The sequence below is a fragment of the Lissotriton vulgaris genome, chromosome 1_1, assembly GCF_964263255.1.
Source record: "Lissotriton vulgaris chromosome 1_1, aLisVul1.2, whole genome shotgun sequence".
Classification (NCBI taxonomy): Eukaryota; Metazoa; Chordata; class Amphibia; order Caudata; family Salamandridae; genus Lissotriton; species Lissotriton vulgaris.
The window spans coordinates 818,229,684-818,256,925 of record NC_141685.1 but is presented as its reverse complement, the minus strand read 5'-3'; the positions used below and the strand labels follow the sequence as shown (position 1 = coordinate 818,256,925).

General features: G+C 46.4%; 1 protein-coding gene across 1 annotated transcript in view; it reads left to right on the top strand.

Annotated features, from left to right (window-relative positions):
* Nucleotides 1–27,242, top strand: part of CCDC190 (coiled-coil domain containing 190) — a 103,665-nt gene that overhangs the window by 18,526 nt on the left and 57,897 nt on the right. Inside the window, exons 2-3 of the mRNA XM_086957170.1 lie at nt 469–669; nt 25,077–25,197. Coding sequence (XP_086813296.1) covers nt 480–669; nt 25,077–25,197 — 311 coding nt within the window. The 5' untranslated portion in view covers nt 469–479. The remainder of the gene's footprint in view (nt 1–468; nt 670–25,076; nt 25,198–27,242) is intronic.

Sequence of the window (27,242 nt, the reverse complement as noted above, 5' to 3'; positions counted from 1 at the left end):
TGGATGTCTGTATGTTCAGTTAACTGAATATAAGTGGTTCCAAATGGAGTTATTCACGACTGGAAAGTCTATTGCCGAGTTCTGTCCTTTTGGATTGTGGGGCTCCTCTTTCTGCATTTGAGGTACTGGAAATGTAACATTCCTTGGAGGTACATTTGGCAGCATGGGCCCCAAAGTGATTGCCGGGAGACTGGTGGGAGTCACCTCTGGGGAGACAATAGGGAATGGGGTTAAGGGAAAATTCTTACATCAATGAAGAAAAGCTTTCAGCGTGGTGAACCATCCTCTACAGGTGTAGGATAGGTGTTTTCTTCACTGGTGACTGGGCAGTGTGACCACCAAGTGTAAATGACCCTCAGAGTCTTCATCGTTTTAAGACTATTCGCCACTATTTACCACTGCAGTTTGTTTCGCATAAAGATATGGTCAGCAGGGGTGATTTGACATAAAATCATGTCTGTTTTTAAGCCTTCGCAGAGATGCATCGGTCGAACACACAGGGGCAGGCCACGGATAAGCAATGGGAGATCGGACGACGCGATGACCGGCGGACAGACGTCAGGCTCTCCCATGGCCTGCAAGACATCGAGGAGGCCCGGAGGTATCACATCAACAGCATGGCCTGGGAGAAGAAGCGTGTGCAGCAGGACCTACTGAGAATTAGGCAAGGTGAGGTCACGTGCTTCCCTGAGGGGAGGAGATAGGGAACAGAGGAGCGGGGCTGCTGCTGCTCAGAGAGGGATTGTGGTCTCATGAGCTGGGGTAGGGGCGTGGGGGGTGGAGATAAAGACATGGGTCATTCTACTGTTGGTCACTGAGAAACCCTCAACTCGGGGTGGGCAGAGGGGAGAGAGAGGGAGAAGGGGTTGGGCTGCTGTTGGTCTGGGAGGGACTGAGGGCCTTGTAGCAGCAGGGATTGCGTAGAAGGGGTGACTGTGGCTGCCCGCGGCACACACAGTGGTCCCTGTAATAGGGTGGCCCTCTTAGTGCCGCATTAGGCACATCCCCATGCCCTGTCGCTGGGACCCCCTCCTTGGGAGTTCCTCCTAGGTCTGGCGCCTCAACGGCGTAATTTCCAGTGTGCCGTGAGCTGGGGACAAGTATTTGTACCTGCCTGAATCTGCGGCAGCTCTATGAGGAACCTTGAACCAGGGGAACTCTGGGCACAGGGAGAGGGAAAAGAAACTGGGTAGCAGAAGAAAGGGTCTGCTGGTGCTCAGGGAGGCCCCCAGGTCTACTGTGCTGGTGGGAAGCCACTAGGATCCCCACCACTCCCAGTTTATACTGGACAGCTCTTGATTGATTTACATTGAAAGTTTTGTCCCACGTGGGACGGACAGTGAAACAACACTTTTAGGGTATTGGGTTTCAGATCTAGAAACTGTTGTTTTTGTGTGCATAGGAATGATGTTTATCAATAACTTAGGAAATCAATGAATAAAGGTTTGGCAGCGCCTGGAAAAGGAAGGTGCTCATCATCTTGTCATTGGGGAGACAGAGCTAGTCATGAAGCTATCAACAGTGCAGCAGGTGCAGTGGCACAGGAGTCCAGAGATGTGAGGGGCCCACTGCACCAAAATAAAGGCAGTGTTAGCATATCCAACAGAGGGCAAGGGGGGCACCTGCTCTTGTATTTGGGCCCAAGGCACACAGGGCTGAACATCTGGGGAAGAGGAGGACATTACCTGCAAGGGTGCCCATGCTGTTCTTGAAGCCTGCTGGTGTCTGTATTAGCCATAAAACTGATTACTCTCATTCGCGATCCTTGAGCTCACCTCATAGATTTTGGACCCATTTACTCCAAATTGTGGGTCTCACCAGCACACCCACACTCTACACTTTTGCTCCCTTCCTTTGCTTGCCTGAACTTTTGTAGCTCACCCACAATATCGGGTTAGCTAGGAAAAAGATGTATGATCCTAACAATGGTTCAAGAAGCAATTTGCTTAGAAATACAATATTTACACACCAATCCAGAACAGAGACAGGACAGATAAGCAACAATATAGAAAGAGTAAAGAAAAAGAATGCCCATATGCAAAAGACAATTTCTGAAAGATTATCACAAATGTATTATACATTATAAAACAATTAAGATAATAGCGCTCAATACAGAATGCTGGTATACAAACAATACATATCACAAAACAGACAGGTGGCAAACGAAAAATACACGTTACAATAAAGGAACAACATGTACAAAATGAATGTGTCCTTCGTTAGTTTTATGGCCACATAAGCGCCAACGGCGTTTCGACCACTGTAGAGTTACACGGTCATCATCAGGACTGAGGATTCCATTGAGCGTCACAAACAGTTCTATTTAAAAGAGAAATCCAACCGTATTTACTTGAGTTGGTCAAAGAAGAATTTCAAAATATCATTAAAATAGGCGAGTATGACTTCAATCAGTCCCAGAGAAGGGTTAGTTTCAAATTGGCTGCATCTATCCGGACATTATTTTCCTAATCATAAGGATAGATGCAGCCAATTTGAAACTAACCCTTCCCTGGGACGGGAAGCAAAACACTGCAGAGACACCTTGCGGTTGATGGCTTCATGGTACAAACAATAAGAGTTTTCCCTCACCTGGTTCAGGTGACCACTGCCCTTGTTCTCTGTCGTCCAGACTATGCCATCTACCTCTACCCAGGTGTGCCTGAATATCTGCTATGTAGACTCCGGCAAAGACAATACATAGCAGCAAGACTTCATCTCCAGGAATGGACCACATCAGCCCAGTGATCGATAAACTATCTTAGCTACCGGCAACAAAGAGAATCTATTTTAATGTCCTCTTCGTCATCCAATGGTCATGCCATGGAGGATGGCCTTGTTTCCTCCAGTGGAAGACACATTCTTCTATCTTCGCCCATTAGTCTTATCTCAACTCATAAACAGGTACTCCAACCCTTCAGCTAATAGACCCTGCCTCTCAAAAACGTCTGCCATGCCTGCACTAAAAATGCGGTGAAGGAGTTTGAATCCTTCAGGGAGCATGGGCCATGACATTGTCTCCTGGGCACTCTAGGCAGAGCAGTGTCTATAAGGATTTGTGGAGGCCCATAATATGTCCAGAGTTGGACTGGCCTAAAGGGCAATCAGAAAGTGGTCCACAGTCAGTGTGTGTACCGGTTTTTCGGCTGCTTGTGGGCTGGTTTTATGGTCTGCTGGGCCGGTATGTACGTTGAAGCCATGTGGTGAATACATCTTGGAGACATTCAAAAAGCTTCTCTGGGAATGCATTCTGTCCATTGCTTACCATTTGGCTTTGTGGTTTGTAACTCACATTTCCCTGCTTTCTATTTGCTGGCTCCATTTGTTTTGGGTTGCCCAGCTGGAGTTCATCCCTGCCCTTGTCCAAACCTTGTTTACTGAATCCTTCCAAAACCTTTCTTTCTGTAAACAGGCCTTTAAATCCTGTTCTTCTATTATCACATTTGCTGTGCATTTAAACACAAAGTCAAAAGTCAGGCTCATTTTCTGAGGGTATAAATTAACAATAGAGGGGAGGTAGAGTATAGAGATAGGATTCTCACTCCACAGGCACTGTTAATTAAACAAAAAGAATCCTACTCATGGTGGACAGGAAGAGTGTAGACCGCTTGAAAGGGGGACACTCAGTGTTTTGTTAAAATACCCCTCACACACCAACAGGCCCCTTGGTGTCATGCTTCATCATCGGGGTCTTCGCACCCCACTAAAGGGATGCGGCGTGCTGCGACGTGCTGCGACCTGCGACTACGCGGGAGCACTTTAAGGGTAGACTATGTGTGGTGTGTGTAAGGTGTAAGTGATGGGGTATTACTGAATGTGAGTGGTGAGGTATAGTGAAGATTAAAAAGTATCTGGCTCGTAGGTTCTAAGAAAGAATTTATTTACAGTGGTGAACTAAGGCTATGGTGTGCCTACAGCAGAATAAGTCTATGCAGCTGCATGACTCATTATTTCATATTTTCTTGCTTCATGAGCATTTCCAGAACGTCAGGGTTGGTTGATAGATTCAACCAGCGGAGCAGCGTTAGGGGTAACACAGAGGTAATCTCGTTCGGATTCTATTACGAATCTATCAACCAACCCTGACGTTCTGGAAATGCTCATGACGCAAGAAAATATGAAATAATGAGTCATGCAACTGCATAGACTTATACCGCTGTAGGCACACCATAGCCTTAGTTCACCACTGTAAATAAATTCACTTTTTATTTTTACACCAAGGAAATTTTTCTATAAAGAAACGTGAGTAAGGTGGGGAAGTTGTGCCCCCGTCCTGAAGAAGGAACACAAGTTCCGAAACATGTAGACGCACACCAGAGGTAACTCAACGGCCTACCACCAGGGCCGGATTTAGCACTGCTGGCATCTGGTGCGACACTCTACGTCACTTCACTCTATTCCTTTCTAATCTACTCTGAACCACTCTACTCTATTCCAGTGCACTCTACCCCACTCCACTATGCATTACTGCACTCTTCACCACTGCACTATACACCAGTCCAGTCTAGGCTACTCCACTCTACTCTGCACCACTCCATTCTATGCCACTCTACTCTGCAACACTGCACTCTATGCCACTGCACCCAATGCCAATGCACTCTATGCCATTACTCTATGCCACATGCAAAATGAACAATTGATGGACAGAATGCAGAAAAATGTCATACATTCACCCCAGTACAGAAATCTGAGCCTAAATCATTGTTTGTTGCTCACCATGCCATTCCAGTTTGGATCCAGCCATATGCAAATCAGTCTTGACCCTGCGCCCAATGGAAACAGTCCAGCCTGAACTACCAGGCCAGGTCCTCCCTGGAATGGAAACAAGCATCCTAGGACTGGTTCCGGGCTTTCACCCCTCATCAGCCTGGATCGCTTGACTCCAGTGGCATGGAGAGCACGGGACCCACATCGGGGCATACTCGTCCCACTCAGGGACAAATGCAAAAACAATTGATGGACAGAATGTAGAACAATGTCATACATGCACCCCAGTCAGGACCGGCTCTAGGGCGGTGCGATCGGTGCCGCCGCACTGGCTGCTAACTTGGGGTGGGGGCGCCATGTTTATTGTTTGCAAAGCACCTGATGCCACGTTTCTTGACCCAGCAATTTTCAAGCATCAATAAAAATGTTACAATAACTCAGGTGATTGATGTTCTTTCGGAAATACCGGAGCCTTGTCTGGAAGTGGAAGTTTTGAAACATCACAGTGCAGAAAGTTAATATGCCTGCTGCAAAGAACTTGTCCCATTCAGATCATAAAGTGCATACACTATAAATTAGTCAATAGGTCATGGCTTTTGTCATAGACATCCTTTTGTTACTTGCAGTTTAAAATGTTAAATCCTAATATAGAGATATGAGGTATTAACTGTCATCAAAGAGCTGCATGCAAACGTCAAGGAATATATTACAGCTACATGTTTTTTTTGTTAGGGCTCGCCCCTTTCCTATTCCGCAGGAATAGGAAAAAGAGCCTTAATGCAGTTAAACCACTACCAAGGGCTCTCCCCAAAAGAGGATTTTGGGAAGTGCACCCCTCGTGCACAAGCTTGCCTGAGCCTTCTGCCTATCAGCCTGCCAGTTCTCCTCCCCTAACTATTCACTTCACTTATTCACGGCCGCAGGCCGTGACTCTGGCTCTTCAAAGGCTCTGCTCCCCGCCCAAACCCCCCCCCCACCCTCCCCCCGCCTGCACTTCACGGCCGCCAGGCCATGCCCCTGTCGCCTTAATCTCCCCCTGACTACCCCCTCACCTCTCCCACTCCACTGCTTCAGGCCCCCACCATTGGCTCAGGACATTGCTTGTTGAAAATTATTCCTTTGTGGCCCGGCCAATGCTTGTTTTTGTAGGAGGTTCGATAGGAAAAAGTCATTTTAATAACACTGTCAAGCAGAGTACGATTAACGTTTCCATTATAAATATTAACAATCTAATGTTTTATTTGCTTTTTATAACATTATTGTAACTGACTATACCCCAATAGTGTGCTCGGTGTCTTGGAGTACGTATCTCTGTAGCTGATGCACTGTAAATACACCATGATTATGATCCCCCAGCCCCACTAAAGAGGCCGAAAAGATGCTTTTTTTTTGGTAGGAGGTTCGATAGGAAAAAGTCATTTTAAAAATACTGTCAAGCAGAGTACGATTAACGTTTCCATTTTTTGTATGTGTTTTTTCCGTCATACCGTGGCCTAAAATGTTCTGCATGTTTGGGTTTAAGTACAAGAAAATATAAAACGTAGGAAAGCAGCAAGAAAGTTTATAAATAAAAGGACCAGAGCAAGAAGGCGTCATGGTATAAATGTTCGCAGCAGCACCATCGTCTGCAGTCTATTCAGCTTAAGGTGTTGGTAAGTAAATCAGTTTTCGCTTGCAGTGACAAAACAGACCAGGCCTGTGCAGCAAGTCTTACTGTTCACACCCGGTAAAGTCCAACTGTGGGCAGTAAAACTATTCGTAATTTTTCATGGCGCTATGGTGGATACAGATATGCCTTTTATAAACATTCTTTTCCTTATTTGTTTGCATTCAGCACGGGTGTAATTTCCTTTTACGTTGTCCTCAACTTTATTACTTGCCACAGTCAGGCTATCCATGTCATTGTTTAGAGCGACTTTTTCTGTACCACTGCAAAGGAACACGTCCAACTCAACACATTTCAACAAATATGAAAATATTACAGCCAAAACTTGGTTGTGGGATTTCCAACTTACATTTCCCTGCCTCTGGGGGAGGGGGGAAGAAAAGTACCATTTTCCCTACTGGAACTTCTTTTTTTGATGTAGATGGGTTGGCAAGCTCGTTCCTTGTGTGTCCCATTAAAGAAAAGCCAGTTTTCCAGCACATGTTGGTTTAATGTAAAAGTGTTTTCCACTACAATCCATTGTTCGTCAGTTGGAGGGAGGGGGGGTCAGCCTTCGTTTATCCCTTCAAATATAAATATTGCCTTGCAAACATTCCAGGTATTGATCAGGGGCACTTCACAATATATATGTGGCACATTGATATTTTAGCCCTGGGAAAAAGTGAGACCTGTTGCCTTTACTGCTGGTTCGGCCCTCTAGGCTATGTATCGGAATTGTATATTTCGCTTGACATATGACCAAAATTATCCCTTTGAAACGCATACTTATATCGTCTAAACCCGTCATATTAGATTACTGGCTTTTCTATCTACTTTGCTTTGAAAGCCTTAGCAAAGCTTTTTTTATGTCATTTTGGGGTTGAGGGGATTCTCCTACATTAATTATTCACTCGTGCACGGCTTTTCATTTATTGGGAATAAAACACATTCAGAGACATAGCCCTGCGCAAGTCAAACAAAACTGGAAATATGTCATGTGCTTGGGAATATTGCCATTCGCCCAATGTTTGTTAAATAGATGCTTTTGAAAAACGAACACTTCTGGTGTTCCTGCAGCAAGGTCAGAAACCCTTTATTTAGTGTTTGAAGTTCAAAAAATGCAGACAGCGCGGCTTGGTGTTTGAAGGAAACAGACGAGGCGCCACTGTGGCATCCTCTTTAATTCCGGTTTCCCCTCCGCAGGGCATTTACCACTGTGTTGTTGAAGTCACGTAATTTTGGCATATGGGTGAACGACTGCTAAATGGACGACTCAAAAATGGAGGCATTCAAAATCTAACAAAAATTGTAAAGGGATTTATTTTTGGGGTAACATGGACACGGATATGATTTCATTTGTGTTTTGGTTTTACTGTGACTGTTTTACCATCGCTTTTTATAACCTTGTGCTCTCTCTGGTGTGTATGGATGGTTCGTATTATTGCCTCGTTTATTTTCACCTTTTATTGCTATTTATGTTATATTGTTCTTTACAGCCTAATTAACTATAAATGTAGCGCTATTGGATAATTTTTTTTAATTTGCTTTATTTGTTGATGCGCAGGACAACGACAAATGCTTGTAACTAAGACAAATTCCAACCATAGACCTGCATGAGTAAATCGAAAATGGTAATATTTCCAAGCGCACTCCACACGCGACCTGGTTTTGTTTGCTTGTATTCAGATAAAAGTCCAAGGTAACATTAGCAGTGGAAGGCTTTGGATTCAAAGCCTTCCACAACAATAGCACTCTCCATAATCACAGAATTACTCAGGGCCACCCCAGCATTACTCAGGGCCACCACAGCATTACTCAGGGGCACCACAGAATCACTCAGGGTCACCACAGAATCACTCAGGGTCACCACAGCATCACTCAGGGTCACCACAGCATCACTCAGGGTCACCACAGCATCACTCAGGATCACCACAGCATCACTCAGGGCCACCACAGCATCACTCAGGGCCACCACAGCATCACTCAGTGCCACAACAAAATTAATCAGTGACACCACAGCATCACTAAAGGCCAACAACAGCATCACTCAGGGCCAAAAACGGCACCACTCGCAATCACCACAGTATTACTCAGGGCAATAAAAAACATCACTCAGCACCAGCACAGCATCACTCAGTGCCACCACAGCAGCACCAAAGCATCACTCAGTACCACAAAAATATCACTCGTCACCATCAATTCAACACTCCCCACCACCACGGCTTCACTCAGCTCAACCACAGCATCACTCACCGCCAACACAGAATCCCTCTGCACCACCACAGCATCACTCAGCATCACCACAGCATCACTCAGGGCTGCCACAGCATCACTAAAGGCCACAACAGCATCACTCAGCACCTCCATCGCATCACTCAGCACCACCACAGCATCACTCACCACCACCACAGCTTCACTCACTGCCACCACAGCTTCATTCACCGCCACCACAGCTTCACTCAGCACAACCACAGCTTCACTCACCGCCACCACAGCATCACTCTGCACCACCACAGCATCACTCCCTACCACCACATGTTCACTCACCGCCACAACAGCATCACTCTGCACCACCACAGCATCACTCTGCATCACAACAGCATCACTCTGCACCACCACAGCATCACTCTGCACCACCACAGCATCACTCTGCACCACCACAGCATCACTGCACCACCACAGCATCACTCAGCACCACCACAGCATCACTCAGCACCACCACAGAATCACTCAGGGTCACCACAACATCACTATGCGCTACCACAGCATCACTGAACGCCACAGAATCACTCTGCGCCACCACAACATTAATCTGTGCAACCATTCAACAACAACTGGTTCAAATATGTTCTCTCAATGTTTCAAGCTTTATTAGAAATGTCACAAAAACAAGTTAATATTTCACTTCAGTTCTTGGATTTTCGTCACAATAAAATACACTGAACATAATCTTCACAAAAGTTATTTACAAAAGTTTAAGCTATTGCCATTATAAATTACAAGAACTTTTATTTAAGTATTACTGATTTAAAAAAATTAAAAGCCATTGTTATTTGTAATATCAATACATCTAAGTCACGTAAATACAACACATATTGCATTACAAATGCTACAGGTGTCACATTTGCAAAATGTATAACTATTGGCATTGTAAATGACAAAGCTATTAATTTCGCAATTTTTAAAACCAACACATAAGTAAAAAAATTGTCATTTACAATACCAATAGCTCAAACTTTGCTAATGCGAGACCTATTGCATTGCCAATGCTTGTTTCCTTATCCTAATATTGCAAAAAGGGTTCAGTTGGGTAGACATCAAGTTGTCTAATTGAAGAAAACCCCTAACAATGGTGTTACATTTTAAATTCTGAATTTGTGCTTTACCAGACCAAGGTCTCTTAAACTATACTGCCTACCAGTATGGATGACATGTGACTCCTACACCTTCTAGACCTCTGTCTTATGTCACATTTCCTATGCACTGATGTACACATGTATGATTGTCTCTGTGCAACATATGTGTGATGTAACGTGTTCTGACACCTTAAACTGGTATGACAGGAGCTATAAAACTAAATGAATCTAAAAGACAGTGGTTATGGAGACTTGGGGGTTATTGTCAAATGGTGGTAGTGAGGGAATCTGTGGTGAGGTGGTCATGGAGGGTGCAAACAAACATGGTCGCACAGGGCACCACCAGGACTAAAGCTGGCCCTGACCCCAGTATGGAGATCTGGGCCTAGAGCCATTGTTTTTTGCTCATCATGCCATTCCAATTTTTTTGCTGTAACACTTTTCGCCCTAAGTGGGATGGGTATGCCCAGACGTGGGTCCCTGCTCCCTGTGCCACTGGATTCAAGCTAGTCTGGCTGAAGAAGGGTGACATACCCTGAAACCGGTCCCAAGTTGCTTGTTTCCGGTCCAGGGAGGATCTGGCCTGGCAGGTCGGCCTGGACTGTTCCCATGGGGTACAGGGTCAAGACCGATTTGCAAATGGCTAGGTCCAACCTGGGGTGGCGTAGTGGGCAAAAGAACAATGGATTTAACCTAGATCTTTTGACTGGGGAGAATGTTTGCATTGTCAGCATTCCGTCCATCATTTGTTTGCTGTAACCCTTTTCGCCCTAAGTGGGATGGGTATGCCCAGACGTGAGGCTCTTGCTCACTGTGCCACTGGATTCAAGCTAGCCTGACAGAAGAAGAGTGACATACCCTGAAACTGGTCCCAGGATACTTTTTTCCTGTCCAAGGAGGACCTGGCCTTGCAGTTCGGCCTGGACTGTTCCCATGGGGCACAGGGTCAAGACTGATTTGCAAATGGCTGGATCCAAACTGGGGTGGCGTAGTGGGCAAAATAACGATGGATTTACCTAGATCTTTTGACTGGGGGAGAATGTTTGCATTGTCAGCATTCCGTCCATCATTTGTTTGCTGTGACACTACTCTATGCCACTGCACTCTTCTACACTGCACCTCTCCACTCTATGCCACTTCACTCTACTCTTAAACAATTTACTCAACACCACTGCACTCTACACCACTCTATTCCACTCTGCGGCACTCCACTTTATGCCACTACACTCTCTGCCAGTACTCTATGTTACTGAAATTTACCCTGCACCACTCCACTCTGCACCACTTCACTCTACTATGAAACAATCTACTCTACGCCAATCTACTCTATGCCACTCTACTGTACATGACTCCACGCTATGTCTCTAAACTCTGAAAGACTGCACTCTCGGCCACTGAACTCAATGCGGCTCTACTCTGTACCACTGCACTCTACGCAACTGCATGCTACGCCACTGTAAACTATGCCACTCTACACCTTTGTGTTCAGTATCACCGCACTCTATGCCATTCTGTTCTACTCTGCACCATTGAAGTCTACACTAATGCTCTCTGCGCCACTCTTCTCTGCGCCCCTCTACCCTATTCTGCAAGACTGCATTCTTCACCACTGAACTCAACACCACTCTACTCCACACCACTGCTTGCTATGTCACTGCATGCTACGCCACTCCACACCATTGTGCTTCAAGCCATACTACTACACTCTGCGCCACTAGACCCCACTGCACTCTATGCTGGCCCACTCTATTATACACCACTGTAATCTACACCAATGCATTCAAAACCACTTTACTCAAAATATCTGCTCTCTATGGCAACTACTCTGCATCACTGCACTCTCTGCCACTATTCTCTACTCTGCAAGACCTGTTTCGGGCTCATAAAAACTTTGAGAAAGTTTTTTAATCTGATCCCTTTGGCCGCCAAGAAGACAGTGGCGGTGGCTCTCATACTATCGAGACAGGACTACTGCAATAGTCTCCTTGCAGGAATTAACAAAAATAACCTGAGGAGACTACAGGTGGTCCAGCACGCAGCAGCCAGATTAGTTCTAGGTTTGCCGCGTAGGGCATCGGTTCTCCAAGGGCTCCCGGTCCATAAAAGAATCCTGTTTAAACTATTACTGACGACTTTTAGAGCCCATCGTCATCTGGGCCCAAGATACCTTTCAGTAAGATTCAGTCCTCATACCACTGTAAGAACATTGAGGTCCACCACTGCAAGCTTGCTCAGAGTTCCGGCATTCAACTGAGCCACCAGAGGCAGAAGAACAGCTACAGTTCTGGGAGCAAAGGCCTGGAAGAGTATGCCTAGGGAACTTAGAGTTATTGAACAAGAGGGGCAGTTCAGGAAATCGTTAAAGACGTGGATTTTCTAAAATCTGATGCTTGTTGCCTAAACCTTATTTAGATTTTTCCTTATATAGCTGATCTGTTGTTACTCACAGCGCTAGCAGACTCCATTAGGAGTGGCAGTTGCGCTATAGAAAAACTACTTTTTATTTCATTTCACTCTAGGCCACTGCATGCTACACAACTCTGTTCTACTCTGTACCACTGTATTCAGCGTCACTGTACTCTTCACCACTCTACTCTACTCCACTCTACACCACTGCACTTTACATCACTCTACTCTGCAAAACTGCACTCTGGGCCACTGAACTCAATGCCACTCTACTCTGAACCACTGCACTCTTTGACACTGCATGCAACGCAACTGCAAACTACACCGCTATACACTATTGCGCTCTGTTACTGCACTCTATGCCACTCTGTTCTATTCTGCACCACTGTATTCTATGCCACTGCCTTCAGTGCCACTCTACTCTACAAGACTGCACTCTCTGCCACTGAACTCAACACCATTCTACTTTCCACCACTGCTCTCTAGGCCACTGCATGCTACACCAGTCTACACCATTGCGCTTTACATCACTGCACTCTACTCCACTCTATTCTACTTTGCACCAACATTCTCTACGCCACTGCTCACTGCACCACTCTACTCTATGCCACTGCACTCCACACCTCTGAACTCTACTCTGCACCACTCAACTCTATGCCAATCTTCTGTACTCTACACCACTACACTCTGCATCACTCCACGCCACTCTAATCAGTTCTACACGACTGCACTCCATGTCCATGCACTCTACACCACTCTACTCTACACCGTTGCACTCTACACCACTCTACAGCTCTGCACTCTACCCAGCACCACTCCATTCTACCCTGAAACTCTTTACTCTATGCTACCCCACTACTCTGAAATAACCTACTCTACGCTACTCCACTCATTACCAGGAAGAAGCCACGACCGACTGATCCGGACTAACTACCTTCATCCATACGCAATCGAGCACAATGCTGACGCGTCCTCACTTGGCTCCCTGATTGCTAGTTGCCAGGTCCACTTACACAATACTTTTTGTTGTCCTGCCCTGATTCTTTAGGGTGGGAGTTATCGGCTACAAAGGTGTATATTGTTTAGGCATTATCAATGTCCTGATGATGATCCCCATGATTAGATAGTGGGAACGAAACGCCGTCGACTTTTCTGTACACCATATACCTATAACGTACATCATGTGTTATATGTTTGTAATGGTGTGACTGGAAATTCTGTTCCATTATTATCTACAGGAATCTGAAGTTCTTGCCTAAAAGCCTTGTGTTTCTGTTTGTGACACTCTTCACCATGCCAATTTGTATGTGGTAGGGTACAGGCTTGTGCCCCACTACGATGAATTGTTGAAGGAAATTCTTGTTGATTTTTGTGAAAAAGTAAAAAGATTGAGACCTCTGTCCGGCTGGACATGTCCAAAACCAATATATTATCCATTGTGTCTATATTGATTATTGTAAGAATTTTGATTATGCATGGGACCACTGTTGTTTTCATAAATATGTTCCCCGAGGTCCCTTGCTGACTCGTATGGGTGCCCTTGTTGACCTTTAAATATACTGCACTCTACTGTGCACCACTCTACTCTATGCCACTGCACTCTACATCACTACACTCTATGTCAATGCACTCTACACTATTTTACTCAAAAGCAATGCATTCTGTGCCACTACACTCTTTGCCAATCTACTCTGTACTGCTGTAGTTTGCACCATTACACTCTACTCCACACTACGGCACTCCACTCTGCAATACACCACTGTGTGAAGCTCTACTCTAATCTACAACAGTCGACTCCACTCTGTGGCATTCTACAACACTACTCCATTCAGTGATGCTCTACGCAACTCCCTCTATGAAATTCCATGCCACTTTACTCTACTGTATTGTGCAGCACACTACTCCACTCTACTTCACTTCACTCTGGCCACTCCACTCTACTCTGTATCACTTGACTCTACAACACTCTACTCCACTTTATGCCATTCCACTCTCATACACTACTCCACTCTATATCATTCTACTCTAGGACAGTCTACTCTGCACCACTCAACTCTACTCCACTCTACACAACACCCTCTACGCCACTCCAATCTTATCTACACCACCCCACAACACTCTGTGGTTCTCTATGACACTTTACTTGAATCTGACACTCTACACCACTCAACTCTACTCCACTTTACACCCTTCTACTCTATGTCACTCTACTCTATACCACTGCACTTCAAGCCACTCTATTCTACTCTACACCACTGTACTCTACGCCACTACTCTCTGCACCACTCTACTTGGCACCACTCCACTCTATGCCACTGCACTCTACACTGCTGCACTCTACTCTGTACCGCTTAACTCTACGCCACTACACTCTGCATCAAACTACGCCACTCTAATCTATTCTGCAACACTGCACTCCATGTCACTGCAATCTGCACCACTACACTTTACGCCACTCTGCTCTACACCTTTGCACTCTACCTTGCACCACTACACTCTACGTTGAACCATTGCACTCTACGCCACTTCACTCTACTCTGAAACAATCTACTGTATGCCACTGCACTCTAGTATGCACTACTCCATTCTACGCCACTGCATGCCACTTCACTCTGTCAATGCACTGTACACCACTGTACTCAAAACTAATGCACTCTACGCCAATCTAGTCTGCATCTCTGAACTTTACGCCACTTCACTCTACTCCACTCTGTGGCATACCATTCTATGAAACTCCACTCTACGACTCTCCGCCCTACGACATTATATTCTACGACACTACGCTCTACGATAAACTACTCTGATGCTCTACTCTGCTCTACCACACTTGTGCCACTCTACAACACTACTCCACTCTATAATGCTCTATGCAACTCCCTCTATACCACTGCATACCACTTTATTCCACTCCTTTCTGCGACACACTACTCCACTTTACTCCACTCTATGCCACTTCACTTTATGCCACTCCACTTTATGCCACTTGACTCTACAACATACTACTCCACTCTATGCCATTCCAATCTCGTACACTACTCCACTCTATACCACGCCACTCTGTGACAATCTACTCTGCTCTACGCCACTCTACTCTACAACACTCTACTCCACTTTATGCAACACCCTCTTCGCCACTCCACTCTGCTCCACACCACTCCACAACATTCTACTCCACTCTGATACTCTGTCACTCAACTATACTCCACTGTACACCCTTCCACTCTACGTCAATCTACTCTAAGCCACTCTACTGTACATCACTCCACGCTATGTCTCTAAACTCTGAAAGACTGCACTCTCGGCCACTGATCTCAATGCGGCTATACTCTGCACCACTGCATTCTACACAACTGCATGCTACGCCACTGTAAACTATGCTGCTCTACACCATTGTGTTCAATATCACTGCACTCTACGCCATTCTGTACTACTCGGCACCATTGTAGTCTACACTAATGCTCTCTGCGCCACTCTTCTCTGCACCACTCTACCCTATTCTGCAACACTGCACTCTTCACCACTGAACTCAACACCACTCTACTCCGCACCACACTTGTTATGTCACTGCATGTTATGCCACTCTACACCATTGCGCTCCGTCACGGCTTTCGGCACCACTCTACTCTTCATCACTCTACTCTTTGCCACTGCTCCCTACTCTGTACCACTTAACTCTACCCCACACTAATGTACTATACGCCACTACATTCTGCATTACTTTACACCACTCTAATCTATACTGCACCACTGCACTCCATATCACTGCACCCTACACTACTCTACTCTATACCACTGCCCTCTATGCCACTCTACTCCTCTTTATTATTATTATTAAACTAATTTTTAAGGCGCACAAATCATACCCCAAGGGATCTCTCGGCGCCTGAGAAAGAGACAGCTGGAGGAGAAGTAAGCAGTCACTTTTCAGAATAGCCAGGTCTTAAGTAACTTTTTAAAATGGACAAAATTGGTGCAGGTTCGGAGAGACTTAGGAAGCTTGTTCCAGTGCGTCGGGCCAGGTAGGAAAAGGCACGTCCTCCCATTTTGACCTTCTTGATTCTTCTGCCACATAACAGGTTACTGTTACTCGACCTTAGTTGTCTTCCTGGTTGGTAGCCTTCGATCTTCTTAGCCAAATACGACGGACCCAACCCATGCAGCGACTTGAAGACCATGCAAAGCAGATCCTCTGCAATCTGCCCTGCACCACTTGACGTTACCCTGACCCACTCCACTCTATACTATTTCACTATACTCTAAAACAATCGACTCTATGCCACTACACCACTCTACGTCACTGCACTCTATGTCAATAAACTCTAAACCACTTTACTCAAAATGAATGCACTCTACGCCACTTCATTCTATGCCACACTAGTCCACTTTACTCCACTCTATGTCACTTCACTCTATACCACTTCACTCTACTCTACACCACTTGACTCTACCACACACTACTCCACCATATGTCTTTCCACTTTTTTACACTACTCCACTCTATGCCACTCCACTCAATGGCAACATACTCTGCTCTATGACACTCTACTCTACATCACTCTACTCCTCTTTACAGTACTCTCCGCCACTGAACTCAACGCCACTCTACTCTGCACCACCTCTCTCTAAGCCACTACATGCTAGGCCATTCTACACCATTACACTCTACGTCACTGTGAAGCCAATACCTATTGCATAGGCGAGACCTATTGACTTTGCCAGTGCCTGTTACTGTTTTATTGCTAATATCTCTGATATTAAAAAAACAATGCCAGCAGCAAGCTAAAATCCATACAGTTGTCCATGCCTGGCAAAAACATGTATACTGCATGTCAAGTTCAAAACTGCCCCTGCTTGCAAAAAAGGTCCACTTTCTTAGCTTTCTAATTCACTAATGAGGGGCACCTATATTTTGGTGCCCAGGCCTATTTCTGCCCCAGCTTGACTCTGGTCTGGGCGATATTCACTGGTGGTCAGGGTGATGGCACTGCCCAGAATGGGGGCATTAGTGTATAGTGAAGGAAACCCTGCTATCAGGAGCACACACTAATGCAAGAGAGGAGCAGCTCAGGTATTTCAAGAGACTCCGTGCACGACACATGCACTTGTCATTCCTCCTTCCAACCAACCTGTGTTACCTCTGGACACCTTGGATTCTTCTTTTTTAGGTCTCGCCTAGACGAAAGCAAAAGCGAAGCTTTTGCTGTCTAGGGCGAGACAACTTATGTTGTTACTTTTGGGGGAATGTGGACAGCAGAGTTCCACGCGCTTTTTCTGGCCGAGATTTCACCTCGGGAGCGTGCCTCATATTCCCATTCGCAAACAAAGCCACACTCACACATGCGCACATACACAGCCATACACAGGCAAACACACACTGCATACACACACGCACCCCCCCTTAAACAGACACACGCGCACACAGACAGACAGACGCACGCACGCACAGACACACTCAAACAGACACACGCGCGTACACCCCCACCCTCAACCCCACTCACCGGGCTCCTCTCCCCTTACGCATGGGAAGGCACTGTGGAGCTCTGTGCCAGAAGGAGCGCTGTTTGAAATCACCGCCGCCGCCTGACCCGAAGGAAGCGTGAAGCGCCGTGCGGGGGAAGCGCTGTGTGCGACTGTGGCCCACATATTGAGGAAGGCAGCGTGGTATAGACTCCCACAGCGGCATTGTAGGGACATTCAAGGTTGCCTCCCCGTAAACACCGCCGCAGCCCGGGAACTTCGGGAGCCTCAGAAATCCCGAGCGCAGCTCCTCTGACGTCAGACGAGGAGCCGCGCTGGGATTGGTGCCGGTGGGGCCGTTGCCTGGAAACGGAAGACTCGTCGACGCCGGGCGGGAGGGGCTGCTTCGCTCCTCACCCGGGCAGCGCCTGCAAGGATCTAACACCCCGGAGACCCACGGAGCCTCGCACAAGTGCCTACAATCCCTGCCGCAGGTAACCATTGTGGGTTCCGGGTTGCTACGAGTCAGCGGGTTGTGGGCCGGGCAGGAGGGTTACCTCGCTCCTCCTGAGGGGCCTTCTCTTTTTGAGCTGCCGGGGACTGTCTGTACACCATTGGGGGCCTGTTTGCCTGGACTGGTTGCTTTGGGGCATTTGTTGAGCCGACAATATCATTGTCAGGGACAGCCTTTCCCTACAAGTACAGCGGGGGCATATTAACACTGGGAACTACCGGACCTGGTAGTGAGGGGGCTGCCCGCCGATGTTCTTCACGACGGGACATTTTCACTGCTTTTTTTAAAGTCAGTCACCACTGGTGTTTTTTGTTATTGAAAGAGGACCGCGCTTGTTTATAGCAAGCGGCGTGTGGTAACTTCTCTAGAACTGACTATCCACGCATGCACTGATTATGTATTCACAGTTGTGTTGGGGGCCTGCTCACTCCATAAAACTGCTGAAATTATTTACATTTCTGTTTACGATCCAGTCACCTCCCATTTTGTTTTCTATCCGTTGTGTTCCTCTTTTATATAGTTCTACATAGCGCGAACTAGACCCGAAGGTATCGGAGCGCTTTAACATGAGCGTACGTTTTGTTACATAGTTCTCGTATCGTGCTCATTTTCCGTGACCCAGCATGAAACCACAGTACCAAAGTACGTCTTGAGAAACCGCAGGCACAGCTAAAAACGTTCTAGTTATAAAGACAATTTACAGCTCAACCGAGCAACACTGGCCAGTAATATATTAATTACATGCATTTTAATAACCATGTTTCCATGTAAGAGCAGATAGTCTTGGTGTAGATTCCTGAAATTATTTTTAAAATGTGGCCGTTAGAAAAGCAATTGCGGAAAACGAATTTCACTGTCAATGCAGAGTGCTAAACTACTCGTCATGTGGTTGTCCTAATCCGTCAGCTTTCTTCTTGCCACAGGGACTCCCTCAACCCTCTTTTGTATAAAATACTAAGGGGGTCGGCTTCCTGCTCCAGTGGCCAGGAGCTCTCCCTTCTCTCTACGATTATACCGAGGAGCCAGCCCCATGCGACTAGCAACCACACCTGCTTCCATGGAAGCCAATGTGTAGCGAGCCTGCACTTCCCTACCCTTCCCAGAATGTAAGGCGCTTTGCCCTGAGAACGCAGCACCGTGTAAGGTCTCAGAAGGGTGGGCAGGGACAGACCCCGTCAGAGGAGCTATAGTGAAAAGGCCGGCGATATAAAGGGTCAGAACCCCAGAGAATAGCCAACGCATGGGGCTGTAGAGAAGAGGTTGTGGAGAATGGGGGGAAACAAGGAACAAAAGCGTCTCTTAAGGAGCATTAGGGGCAGGAGTAGCCAGCCTCCTGGGTGGGGGGGGAAGGGAATTGCAAACTATTACAGATCTCCGATGGCACTGGGAATACCAAATTTGTGTTTATTGAACAAATGCAACAATCACCATTAGCTAAACCACAACAACGCCGTGCCACCAACACCAAAAACACAACACTACCAACATAACTGCATCCATATGCCTCATACTACTCGCATCCACACTCACAAACCTTCTAGCGCACACTGCTCTTCTCCGTAACACACACCATCCTTCTGCTTAACACTGCTCTTATCCTCATCACTCTGTCCTTCTGCATCACACTGCTCTTCTCCGCCGCTTTCTCCTGCAATCTCCCTCACAATACTCTCCTACACCTATCTACTTCCTTATGCCTAATACTAAGCAAAATAATCTTACCTTCCTGCCACCTCACTCTACTCTTCTACTTCTCACACTCCTTTCATATCCTTCCTACTGCTTGTTTACTCCTCTCTCCTTCCTTATGCATCATACTGCTCTCGACACTTCCCTTCCTTCAAAATCCGCTAATCTCCTCCACGCTCTCTTCCTTCTCCCTCATACTACTCTCCCCACTCCCATTTCTTCTTCCTCATGCTCGCTGCTCGCTGTGTTAATAAATATAATGGGCAAGACCCAGTGCTGATCTGAAAAGGATCCACTCTCACTATACTTCATTAACGCTTATGCTGTTCTTCTACTAACTCCCTGTCCCAAATCTTAAACACTGCTCTTCTCCTATTAACTACTACACACATAACAATTACAATTCAACCAACATAAAGGCACAACATATCACATGCAAACACTCAATAAGACATAGCTAAAATACAATACCATTAGCAAAGCAAATGCTTTAACTTAAACAAAGGCAAGACCTATTGCATTTCCAATGCTTGTTAAATGGGTCACAGAAGGGGCCGACTTATTATGTGTGTGTTGGGGGGGGAGCTTTACAGGTCCACTTTTGTGAGTTAAAAAGACTTTTCTGACTCTAAAAATGTTATGATGTTATGTTATAGCATTTTGTAACGCGCACAGCTACTCTAAAGAGTGTTCTTTGCGCGAGCCCAGTGTGAGGGAAGGAAGAAAAGAGAGACAGCTAATTAAAAAGAACGGTCTTAAGTCTCTTCCTAAAATGTTTGGGATCTTGAAGGTTGCATAAGTCAATGGGGAGTGGTTCCAGGCTGCTGCCACCATGTAAGCTAGGGAGCTGCCACCTACCCTTTTAAGACGGAACCTGGCGGTGCAGGCCATCAGCAATGTGGAGGAGTGGAGCTGCATAGAAGGCACATAACACTGAAAGTGTTTCCTTAAGTACAACGGGCCACGCCCATAAAGGGCAGCATCCGTGCTTTCACCGGTAACTAGTGCAGGTTACGAATGTGCGGCCTATCGCTGGCCCTCTTAGGGAGATTGAGAAGGATTCTGGCTGCGGCATTCTGAACTACCTGAAGTTTGTCCAGAAGGTAGCCAGGCAGCCCAATATACAATGCATTGGCGTAGTCAATACGAGAGGTAATGAGTGCATGAGTGACTGTTTCCCTAGCGGAAAGATGGAGTAAAGGCAGAAACTTTTTTAGTGCTTTCAAAATGCCAAAGCACATTCCAGTCTGCTTTTTGATCTGAGGGCCGAAGCCCAGCTTTTTGTCGAGCCAGATACCTAAGTTCTTAACAGGTTGGCCCCGGGGATGGGCCAGGGAGAATCATCTGGTCAAAAGAAGTGCCAGTACTGGGGAGGAAATTTACAGAAGAAAAGGATCTCGGTTTTATCCTCATTCCATTTAAGCTAGGCAGCTTTGAGCCAGTCAAACACTGCAGTCAGACAGGTTTTGACATTGGAAGAGGACGTCTCATTTTTATTCTAAGTGAAAAGAAGCTGAGTGTGATCCGCACCCAGCTCTTCTGCCATTCAAATGAGGGGCGAGGTATAGATGTTGAGCAAGATGGGACTCAGGACTAACCCCTGCGGAACCCCGGTAATCAGATTCTGGGGGTTAGTCATAAAGCGAGGGATCCAGACTTGCTGAGTTCTGCCCTCGAGGTAGGATTTCAGCCTCTTCCATGCAGAACCTGTAATGCCAATGTCCTGAAGACGAGATAGGAGTAGAGCGTGTGGCACGGTGTCAAACTCTGCCGAGAGGTCAAAATGGGCCAGTGCCTCCCTGCCCCCCTCATCTAATGTTTCGCGTTTGGATTCCCAGATTTCCACCAACGCAGATTCTATGCTGTAGGAGGCTCTGAAGCCTGATTGTGCTGGATGCAGAAGGTCATGCTGTTCCACAAAAGCAGACAGCTGTTTGTTGACCAATTTCTCACAAACCTTGGCCACAGCAGGGAGTAGGGAAATAGGGTGATAGCTGGAAGGAAGTTTGGGATCTAGTGGTGTTTTTTTATTAAAGAGGGACAATCCGCGCTTGCTTTAAAAAAGGAGGAACTGTAGCAGAAGCTAAGGAAGCATTTATCAGTGAGTTCATCAGTGGATTGCACGGTCCGAACCTTGTTAATAACAAAAGCTAGAGAGTTTCTCACACCAAGGAAGGGACGGGGTGTGCCAGTTGGTTTCTGCTTTAGGAGCTATAAAGCTTTGTAGGATATTAAAGATTTCTCTGGCGTCATTGCCAGATAGGGCAATACACTCAGCATAGTAGGCACTCTTTGCTTGGGCAATGACGGCATAGTAAATTTTTGTGCCTTTTTGAGTGAGGTTCTGGCCATAGGGCAGTATTCCTGTCTCCATTTCAGTTCCAGTCTTTAAATTGCTGTTTCTGCATTTTCAAGGAGCTAGAAAACCAAGGCTTAGTGAGGGGATTTTTAGTGCGCCCAGGCGGTGACTCAATCCAATTATTGAAATTCTCCAGTGCAATATTCAGACCTACAGCAACCCAAGGGTGTGATTCGGCTAGAGCAAGACTGAGGGCAGGTGGGTCAATTCTATGGACAGCTTTAATCTTATGTTCTCTAAGTGGTCGAGTAAGCATAGATTCACTATGGGTTTTCCATGAGAAGTGAATCAAGAAGAGGTCTGACCAAGATACTGGTAATGGGGCAGCCACGGTGAAAGGGGTGCTGGAACAGATTAGGTCCAGAGTGTGGGCCTTGCAATGAGTAGGATAGGTAACACATTGTTGAAGTTGGACCAACTGCAGAGAATTAAAATCTCCAAGGAGCACAAAGTGGGAGTAGCGGAGTGCCCGACGGGTGATCAACTCGTCGAGGGTTTTTAGAAAAGGACCTGCAGGACCAGGAGGTCTATACATCAGTATCCCCTACAAAGAATATTGAGGGGAGAATTTGATGCAGAAGTCGAGGTCTTCAGTCTCCGGTAGCTCCTTAAGTTCGCTCCACTGACACTCCCATTCATCCCTCACCACCACAGCTACACCACCTCTACGCCCAGATTTTCGATCTACTCTAGAGATTTTAAAGCCATCAGGGATGGCCATCTCAATCACAGGGCTAGAGTGCTCCGCTAGCCAGGTTTCTGTGAGAAAGAGCAAGTCTTAAGACTTGTCAGAGAGAAGATCAAAAATGTTATGGGAATGTTTATGACCAAGCGAGAATTAATCAGGGCCGCCTTAATCGTAAACACCCTATGTCTGCCTCTGGTCAGATTAGAACAGTGGGAGGTCACCGGAGGTAAGCGGAACTTGCATTTGTCACAGACATGAACCATGTTAGCATCTATGTCCCACCTACAAGTTCCACCACACTTCAGGGAGTTTAAGGAAAAATCTCTTCCCTGCTATAGGAAATGGACAAGAACTTATAAAAGGGGTTTAGGGCATGGGACAGCACTATTTTACTTACACAAACCTTGCGATTTTACAAATTGAGGATTTTTAGACAGCAAAAAAGTATTGTACCCTAAGCCCATAGTGTCAAATATAAGAAAAATTTCAGGGTCGATTCTTGAATGTACCCGTAAGGGCTGTATGGTGTAACTACATTCGTAGCCACGGGAGAGTAAGATGGGCTATAAATGTGTAGCCTTGTGACTACTTCTGGCCGAAGCAGAATACAAAACATTGGCTTTCAACTAATTTATCTCAAACGAACAGGTGGCACAAAAGATATGCTTGAAAGACCAGTGGCTGAGGAGATGCATGTGTCAAGGTCCTGAAATAATGAAAATTCAGCAAAGATTTTAACCCGCTAACTCTGTGAACCACCTAACCACAAACCAGTCATAAATTTGCACCTAGTGTAATAGGGTCATGTGTTACCCCCTACTGGGTGGAGTAGCATGGGAGGGAATGCAGGAACCTTGCTTGCCTCTTGGCTGCACTTCATTTTTACGTCTTGCATTAACCAAGATCTCATGGAGCATATTTACAAGAAATTGATGCATCTGTATGGATGCGTCAGTTTCCCTGCAACTGTGTTTGAAACCCTTGCACCACCATGGATGAGCCGTATTTACAATACGGTACACCATGGTGCATGGATATACAGATGCATCAGAAATTTTGATGCATCTGTTGGTGCAAAAGTCACGCATTGCTGGAGTTGTGTCATAAGCACGACGCAAATCCAGGAATGCATGACGAGGCCTAATCCTAACACACTGCGTCACTCCTTACACCTGCTCCAAGCAGGCGTTGGGTTTTGACGCAGTAGCATCCTAGAAATGGCGCAGTGAAATCTTGTAGATTTTACTGCATCACTTCTATAAGGCTTTCCCACGTGGGAACGCCCACTTTGCATACATTATACCTGACACGGTTATAATGTGGCACATGGCTTTGCAAGGTGAGGCATCTCCCGAGATGCATCACGTTGTAAATGGGGGCAATGTGGCGCATTGTTTAGGCAGCCTCTGGGTCACAAAAAGTGACACAACAGTGGCGCAAAAGGGTTGCAAGGGGCTTGTAAATCTTCCCCCATGATTTTTCCAAAATATGTGTAAAGTATACTTACTTGTAGGTGTTTTATGCCAGCCAGCTTCAGCCATTGGTCAGTTTTAAGTTCGATATACATTCGCTGTGCCTACACATTTCATACGCAAGACGACACGGTCACAAGTATACAACTCTCTATGATGCTGTGTCATTCATCCATCTTTGTGACCTTGTTCCTCTTGGCAATGTTACTTTGGAGGGAGCAGCAGATGCAGGAGGGAATTATGTAAGAACACTTCTGTCAATAATGGCCGATCATTGGGTTGTGGTCATAATATGAAAGCTAAAAAAAATCACATCCGCAATATCAACTACCACTATGTTGTCTAGGAAAGTAGATTTGAAGTTAAGAATAAAAAATCTATACTTACCTATATATATATTTACCTGGATGATCAAGTCCACCTTTCTCAGGAAACTCTAAAGAACCGTCTAGAGGTGGAGCGGGCGCAGAAGATCCTGACATCGAAAGAATTGGTACAGTGATTATTCTTGGGCATATTGTGGCGATATCCTGTCTCAGGTGTGATGAGACAGCGAAGAAAGGACCACACTAGTATAATGGACACTCGCATTCGCAGAGAGGTGTTCTACAAGTCTTGCTGAATCCACTTGCATGATGATAGCCCCACATGTTGTCTATGATGCACTCCAATATGCTCATGATAAGTGTGAATTGTATCAGACCTTTGTATTCAATCAAGCTTTTCTTTAAAAATAAAGGTATCCATTGTAGTGGATGACATTTGCTTTTTTCGTCTCATTCGCAGCGGGTACTGTATCAAAGAAAAGTTTTGCCACTGGTGCATTGTCCATTAAGAAGAAAGGAGGTTGGCATGGACATCCAACTACCACCAAATTTGCTCACATCCCTAATATGGACGAAGAAAGGTAAGACTAACTTTGTAAAATAAGGATTGTGCCCAGCCAAACAAAAAGCTGGGGATGCCCACCTGACTCATGTATAGGACCCTTGCAAATATGCAATTCTGCAGCCCGTTTTCCGCATAATGATGAATTTACTGTACTTGCCACATAATCCACCCTCTACTGCATTACTTGTAGGTATGAAGAAAACAAATTGTAACTCAAAAGGGTCAAAAGTTGCTGATCAAAGTGCCCCATATGGAGCAACACATTTGCAGATCCTTTGCAAAGGTTTACTGGTCATATTTCAATTGCTATTTCTCTTATGAAGGTGAATTTTTGTCCAAATAGTTCTAATGTGTATTTATGATGATATGAATGTGCAATAATACTGCTACAGGATATACAACATTACACTGCACAATGCGCCATTTCTTGACACATATTTTGGTCCTCCATTGCCTCATAATTCCAGTGACTTTGCTTATGACTTGTCCGCAGTCACCATGTGCTCTTAACCACTTGGATGCTAATGACAAGGGTAACTCGTCATGCACTGCAGCAGAGCTGACCATTCATTTCAATGGAAATTTAGGGATGCTGCTCAAATTGTCTTAGCACTAAAGGGGTTAAACAGCTTATTTGTAAATGTATTTAGCAAGCAACAATGTCACAACAGGAGGGGCGTGGCTTGGATACCGAGGGGACTGGCAGCGTGAGCCCGGAGCTCCGCGTCCGATCCCCGATAATATCTTGAAAACGGCACGAAATCCGGCATGCACAGAGTTGTCCTGGCAGCACAGGACATCGGAACGGCAGCGGAGCCCCAGGAACCGGACACAACGCCCCTCTGGCGGTATAACGGCCCATTAGGAAGGACAAAGGAACATCGGGCGCTTTGGCCCAAAATGGCGGATGGCACACAGAGCCGGCGCAGCTGAGAACCGAAGGTGCACGGCGGCCTCCTTGGACGAATCGGGAAGGGAGGCGGCGCCACTCGGGTCCAGTTTGGAGAGCTGATTTTTGCACCGGGGCTGGCCGGACCCAGAAGTGGAAAGCTGGGTGTGCCTGGCAGAGGAGCGACCCCTCAGAGCTGGAGGCGCATACGACAAGGCGTTGAGCAGTGGCTGGGATATTGGCACTCACCGGCACCTATGAACTAAAGCCCGAAGTGTGTTACAAACGGCTTGAGAACCCGGACTAGCAAATCTGTTGGCCCGGAGTGTGCGCCTGCTGAGATTCCACTGCCTGGAGGGGAGCGGAGAGAACCCCCCTCTGGATTTGCGGAGAGGGTGCTGACGGCTGGCGAAAAGGACAAGATGGGGAAACCCAAGGGGAGAGTGGAGGGACCTGCCGGCTCTGAGGCACCGGATGGCACGGTGCAGAGCCCTGCGGATTTACAGCAGCTACAAGATCGTATCCTGGAAGCCATTACGGCCACGAAAGACGCTCTGCAGCAGGATATAGCTCAAGTGGCGACGGGGTTGGGGCTTCTGGGAGCAGATCACGACAAACTGAAAGACAGGGTCAAAAGCACGGAAGATACCCTGCAAGAGATGGTACCAGAGCATAAATCCATGGAGGGGCGGTTGGTGGATGCACTTGATCGTATACAGGCACTGGAAAGGCGGGCGGAGGACGCTGAAAACCGCAGCAGGCGCAACAATATACGCTTGGTGGGTCTGCCGGAGAATAAGGAAGGCGATTGCATAGTTGGATACCTTGACAACTGGTTACGGTCAGAAGTGGCGCCGGAGTGCCTTTCACCTTTCTTCACGTTAGAACAAGTGCCCCGAGTCCCAGCTAGGCCTCCTAAGCCGGGCCAGCCACCCCGTCCAGTGGTGATAAAACTGTTGCACTATAAAGACAGAGACTGGCTGTTGCAAAGGGCCAGAGACGTGGGCCCATTCCAAGTGGATAACAGCAAAGTAACACTGTTCCCTGACTACACGTTTGAAACTCTGAAACTGCGTGCCTCCTTTTTGTCAATCAAGCGGGAACTGCGAGCAGAGGGCATAAAATACTCGCTCCTATTCCCAGCCAAGCTCAGAGTAGTGGTGGATAGCAAG